This window comes from Quercus lobata, chromosome 3 (assembly GCF_001633185.2).
Source record: "Quercus lobata isolate SW786 chromosome 3, ValleyOak3.0 Primary Assembly, whole genome shotgun sequence".
In the NCBI taxonomy this organism is placed as follows: Eukaryota; Viridiplantae; Streptophyta; class Magnoliopsida; order Fagales; family Fagaceae; genus Quercus; species Quercus lobata.
Genome location: NC_044906.1, coordinates 11,392,862 through 11,399,526, shown reverse-complemented (window position 1 = coordinate 11,399,526; position 6,665 = coordinate 11,392,862). Strand labels below are relative to the sequence as shown.

The following is a 6,665-nucleotide window of genomic DNA, read 5'->3' as shown; positions in this document are numbered from 1 at the left end:
TGCACTTAACTTTATTTCGAAGCATAAAATATATACGTAAAAGAGTGATTGACAACCATATTACTAATAATAATAAATAAAAAAACTGATTGGATCATTGGGCTTTAGTGTGGACATGTTTTTTGTGCTTGAAAATAGGCAAAAGATATTATTTCTCCTTACTTTGTAATCAAGTTACAAAGTGTCCGGGTTTTTGTCTTGGTTGTTTGTAGAATGTTGTTGGATTGCATATATTAGTGCCTAGGTTTTATTCACTTTGTCACATGTATTTTCTTAATGTAATAATTGTTTTGTTATTAGTGATAATTGTTCCATTTTTCTCAATCTCATCTCTTTCATTTAAAATTATCCCTAACAATTGTTGTGCCTTTTTACTACAACTTTTTTTCATTTTTTTTTCAAGAATATACCTTTTTTTTTTTTAAACTAAATTATATTATTGGTGATAAGTACCTGCCAATGTTGATAGTCTTTCTTATAATTTTTCTTTTAAGGATTAAATATAACTTCACAACTCCCATTTAAAAAAAAAAAACAAAAAAACAAAACAGGACTGTGAAAGCCTTTTCTATTTTTTTTTTTTTTGATTTTTAGGTATTTGATTTTTTTTTTTTTTTTTTTGTTATGAATATGTACTTAGTGGCTACATTATAGGACTAAGTGGTTATCTTAAAAAATAAAAAAATAAAAAAAAACTTGATAACTCTCATTAAGTAAAAATTAAAAAAGAACAACTTGATGGGAAAACAAAATAACGTGAGAGATTTTCCTATTTAAATTTTTTTAGGCATTAAAATTTTTGTTATGGATGTGTATTTAGTGACTACATTATAGGACTCATCACACCCTTAATTTTTTTTTTTTTTTTTTGTGATTGAAAAATATAGTAATCCTAAATTATAATACACTAGCCTCCAAACAATGCTAAAAAACTTTTCTATTTTTTGGGAAAAAAAAAGTTAATAATTTACATTCATTATAATTTAGGATTATTCCATTTTCCAATCATAAGAAAACCTAGAAGTGTGATGAAACTCATCATACCCTTAAATTTTTTGATTAAAAAATATAATAATCTTAAATTATAATAAATGTAAGTTATTAAATTTTTTCTAAAAATTAGAAAAATATCTGAACACAGGCGTACCCATAGGCTAGTTTTCCTTACGCTACTCGCCTGAGGGCTGTCCTGTCCACCTACCTAATACCATAGAATATGAATATGAATATGATGTATTCTAAAAATTGTCCCACTAAAAGTACCTTACTAGGCTAGAGCCTAGATGTACTGTATTAACTACTCTTAAGGTCATTCTCAAAAAAAAAAAAAAAAAAAAAAAAAAAAAAAAACCGACTCTTAAGGTTACAAGGAACACAGAATAGACAATCTGGTCAACACTGAGTTCGAAAATATAACACGTATTATAACTGGCCAACCATCTTACCCATCTGATATCAAACACGTAACCACTGCTTGTATGATTGATTAAATTTAAACTAAACATCTTGATCTTCTGGTACATAACTTCCTTTCAAAAAATAAAAAATAAATAAATAATTAGCGTTACGGTTGCTGCTATGTGTTCCCCCCGGCTCCTGAATCCTGATCCTGAGGCGAAGAAATCAAATATTTCAAACTATTTCTCTCAGAAACTTCAAATTCAAATCCAAGTCCCAATCTTTTCAACTGGGTTTTCTCCTTTTTCTTCTCTAATCCCATTTTCCTTCATCAAATTTATACTAGTAAGTAGTACTCCTTTCAACTGTGTGGTCGTTTCTTGAAGTTTTGCTGTATATTTGGACAAACAAAAGTTGATGTCTTTGTCTGATAAAGAGATCGCCAATGTTGGTGGCAGTGGTGGTGGTGCTGCTGATGATGATGATGACAACAACAGAGTTGGTGGTGGGGTCCACGCCAGTGATGTTGTTGACGATGATGACAATGGAAAGAAGCAAAGAGGGTATGGATATGGATGTGGTATTGGGTGTACGATAAGTTTTGCTAAAGCAAGGCAAGCGGTCCTTAATCCGTTTACAAAAGCCAAGAAACAATTCCTCAGAAGAAAGAACAAAAGGACTTCTTCTTCATCTTCTGGGTCTACTGGTGCCAGGATTTCAGGTAAGAGGTTTGGTTGTCTTAATAATGGTGGTAAAGGTTGTTGCTTTTGTTTAAGGCAACCTCAGACTTTGGAATCAAATTCTGGGTCTCGTACAAGTGACCCAAATGACCCAAATTTCACCTATGACATGCTGAAAGCTTTCATAGAGAATAATGATTTCTATTCCAAAGAATGCAATCCCCACTTTGATTTTGATCTCTTCTCACATGCTACTGAGTGAAGGACTTGTGTGAAATTGATTCCTCCGTTATCATTATGTTCCTGTTGTTTGGTAGTGATTGCTGAGAATGTTATCAATAGTTGAAGGGGTTACAGAACATACAGATTAAGGACAAGGATGGCTGGGTTATAATGCAATTCTAGGCATTTTCATATGAAATTATGAATTGCCTATGGAAGAGTTTGGGGCACTTTCTCATGTTCTGTGTGAGAATGAGGAAGTATGACAGTATGTCCTAGATGTTTCAGTCATTTTCCATGTTAGCTTCCAAAAGTATGCAACTATAAGCTGGGGATGCATTTGCACGAATTGTGAGAACCGGGATTATATCCATCCAATTGTCATTTTGGCTTAGAAATTTGGATGCAATTTTTGTTATCCTACGAGTCATTAGTCAACTCATATCATCCCTTATTGCTCCTTCAAGAAATTTAATTCTTTATTGAACATGTTAGTAAGTTGTTACATTCAGTGCAAAGTAAAGGTGTAAGTAGATGCTGTATAGTAAGAATCAATATGTTTTTTTTTTGAGGAAGAGTACATTGATCCATTGCCGGAGTGGAACAGGTTGTTGAAACCATTGAATTCTTATAATTTGTATATCATTCTTTTTGATGGGGATGTGGAGATGGATTGCAAATTAATGAGACCAAATTCAGATCAGTTAATATTTGAGAGAGTTGGTCTGGTAACACACACTTCTTTATAGTTTTACTTACATTGGTGTCTCTGCTGTGGCTTTTGGCTTTAGCAGAATTTCCTATATCTATTCATTATTTGTTCAAGAATGCCACTATTATTAACATAGGCTTCTGGCATACATTTTAAAATCCAACATGCGTGTGTTTTATCTTTTCTTCCCTGATTTTTCTGTCATTGTATCTTGGTTTATAATTGGGGGAAAAAATTTTCTTCAGAAATATTCTATAGCATTTTGGGTCAGATAGCATAATTCTGATTATGCCTTCTTCTTCTTTTTATTTTTATTTTTTATTTTTTATATTTCCTGCTAGAAGAGTTCTGATTATACACTGCGTTTGAATGTCTAGTCCATGGATAATAGGCTGCCAGTTTGGTGTCGACATTCTATGTCAGACTACATGTTGAGGAAATTGGGGAATGGTAATCAATAATGATTACAATGTCTTAACTCTTAGGCTTTGCTTCTAGGGGATCTTTTCTAAACTTCCAATAGAGTCTTTGTAATCAGTATTGTTTAAAGAGTCTTGGTAGTTTACTGGATTTTTCATTCTTCTGATATGCTTGCATCTATTAGCACCCCAGTGGTATTCAGCTGCACAATTTACTAATATTTTACCAAGCAGCTGAGTTATTTGGTATTGTTTTAATATAATTTTTTGGTGAAGAAACCATATTTCCACCTGTTGCCTATACTTGATCATCAGTTTGATATTGGAAACCAAGAAATGTATATATTCTTTTTGCTTCCTGAAGTTTTATTCCTAGCATATGGCAATGAAATTTTAATGCCAAGTAAAAAAAAGAAACATAAAAGTTTCTATAGGATGAATAATGTTCAAGAATAGTGGAATAGTAGCTTTGAGTTTCTCAACCCATTGACTTTAGGATTCCTTAGTGCTATTTTTCGATTTTTTTGTGGTTGGGAGAAGGGGATAAGCGATATAACTCAGAGGTAGAGTATCACCTTGTCATGCAAGTCTGATTATCCCTAAACCCAAATTAAGTTAAGTGGTAAGAATTGAACTTGGATCTTCCTATAGGCTGGTAAACTTAATTTATAGTAAGCAACAACAAGATTCATTCAGAAATTCTTCTATAATCTAGTTTAAAGCATGATATGATTTGCATTTCTCAAATTTCTAGAAGAGCCTTATGAGAAATGAATATCTTTGTAGTCTGGCCTTTAAGAATCATAGTTTCTTTCCCCTGACCTTGTCTAGCTAGTTTCTTGGAATGCTTGCATATTCTGATAACTAGTTTTTGTCAAAAACTCTATGGTTTCATCTTGCAACTTAATAGTTAAGTAATCAGTTGACCCATTTTACTAATTAGACTACCATGATTATTTAATGAAGATACCATTCTTCTCCCTTCTCTTTATACTTTTATAAACCTTTGAACATCAGTATGATGTTGGAATCAATTAAAGCACCTACCTTCTTCCCTGTCCTGATAGCTACCTTCCTAGTTTGGGGGACCATCTTAAAATTTATATAAGGACAACATTTCCTTTCATAGCACTTTTTGAGCACAAGATTGACTGGATTGCTACAAATCTACAAAAGCTCCATAAGAATTGAAGATTCTTGAATTTGCAATTTAAGCTATCTTTGGTTAGAAACACAAACTGGTTTAATTCACTGTGACTGATGTTTAAGATAAGTTGGGGGCTTATAAAATAACTGACCATGGCTTGTGGTTAACGAAATTTATTTTAAGCCAATTACATGTACAGATCATTAGCTGTCTAGCTGATAAAGAGAAAAAACCACATCATTCCTGAACTTAAATAGATTTTTTTTACCAGTAGAATTTGTGGAAGATAGGATTTTTATCAATGGGGATGTGGAGGTGAGTTAAAATTTTGGGAAAACATTATGTAACTTATCATTTGGCCCCAAATTTTGGAAGCTAGTTGGGAAAAGGTTCACATGGTAAATAATGAAGTTGTTTCTTCAGCAGAAGTAGCTTATGACTACCTAAGAAAAAAAAAATTAAAAAGCTTAGAGCATTCGTATCTGCAACTTCCATCCTATTCTATTTTACTATCTCAAAAAGTTACTTTATCAATTATACCATACCATTTTACAACACAACCAACATCTCAACTTTTATTTTCCTATTCTACTTATTCTACTTATGGCATTGTAGCACAATTGCAAAAAAGTTTACAATTGTAAGATTTTACAAGTCTGATTGTTGGGCTCTTTTTGTGCGTTTATGCTAAATTTTCCCTACATATACCATTTACAATTGCCAATGGAAATGCTCTATTATGACTGATAAATGGTTTAAAGGATCCCAAACTTTTTAAGTCGTGTACATATACTGTTGTGTTGTATCTTTGTCTTCTGTTCACATAAGGAAACTTTGAAGCATAATTCACGTACAAGTTCACATGTTACAGATTCTAGATGATATATGGACGATTTTTGGACATCTCCTATTTGAAAAAGTGTTTTTATATTCTCTTTTCTTTTTGCTTTGCCATAGATAGATTTATTCGCTTGGAAATGCTTGCTAGAAGCTTTATCTTAAAAGTCTTCTACCACAAATGAATGGACCACTGTAACCTGGGACACCCTTGAGCAAAAGAAAATATTAGAGAGTTAAGTACATATTTGATTTTTTTATGCAAGCAGCGGTGATTGGAGCACAAAGAACTTCTGCTCGGAATATTTTAAAGCACATGAAAAGATATATTTAATCTCAACAGTACTATCTAAGCAAGAAGTAAGAGCTACATATTAATTATGTAGCATGTACTTCAGCAAAAAAAAAAAAAAAAAAATTATGTAGCATGCGAATAGTTTTCTTGCTGGGTATCTGGGGGCAGATTTCTTGTAGTAAAATGCATCCATTTGAAACAGTTTAATTAGTTCAATTGTTATTCAGACAAACCTTATTATGGGGTATTTAAACAGATAACATCAAACCACAAGATTGAATAACTATGAATAGTATAACAAGGTTTTTGTGTTTGTCAAATTTTATAAATATGTATATGAATAGTTTGTGTGTATATCATTATATGAATAGTTTTTGTATTACAATTGTAAACCAATTTTATGGTCTTAGCAAACATTCCTATTATGTTTGACATCATCTTTTTCTTTTAACTTTTTAGCTTTTTAAAACCTCATTTTTGTAAATAATCTTGCAACAATAGCATGAAAAAATGTTGTGCAGCTGTGCTAATTGGTCTGTCACTCCTAGAATTCTTCAAGGTGGTGACACCAAAAACAGGATTATGATGGAAATGTCAAACACCACTTGCAAATTAAGTTTAAGATGGAAATCCAAAGACGTATGGGTGGTGCCATTGTTGAATCACTTTCTCCTGATTCAACCCACAAAGACAAGAGGCAGTTTTTCTTAAGAATGCATAACATGTCCTACTTGTTTTCAGTTTGAGATACGAAAATGGGATAACATAAAAGGAGTCCTTATCTTCAAGCCTTTTCAAGAACATATTTTTTGAGATGTACTTATGTCCCATCGGATAAGGGAAAGAATAAAAAGTGAGCACGTGCACGTGCAGGACAATATTTGCCACCTATTAAAAAAAATATATATATATATATTTATATATGTATGTATATATAATATAATATAATATAAGT

At 31.9% G+C, this 6,665-nt stretch overlaps 1 protein-coding gene across 1 annotated transcript; it reads left to right on the top strand.

The window, feature by feature from the left end:
• Positions 1–1,539: 1,539 nt before the first annotated feature.
• Positions 1,540–5,833, top strand: LOC115979396. The gene has a single exon (XM_031101421.1). The coding sequence runs from the start codon at positions 1,816–1,818 to the stop codon at positions 2,338–2,340; it is 525 nt and encodes a 174-aa protein (XP_030957281.1). The 5' UTR covers positions 1,540–1,815; the 3' UTR covers positions 2,341–5,833.
• The last annotated feature ends 832 nt before the right edge of the window (positions 5,834–6,665 follow it).

Bases quoted from the DNA above. Each gene is read 5' to 3' on its own strand.
- LOC115979396 (XM_031101421.1), top strand. From the start codon at position 1,816: ATGTCTTTGTCTGATAAAGAGATCGCCAATGTTGGTGGCAGTGGTGGT.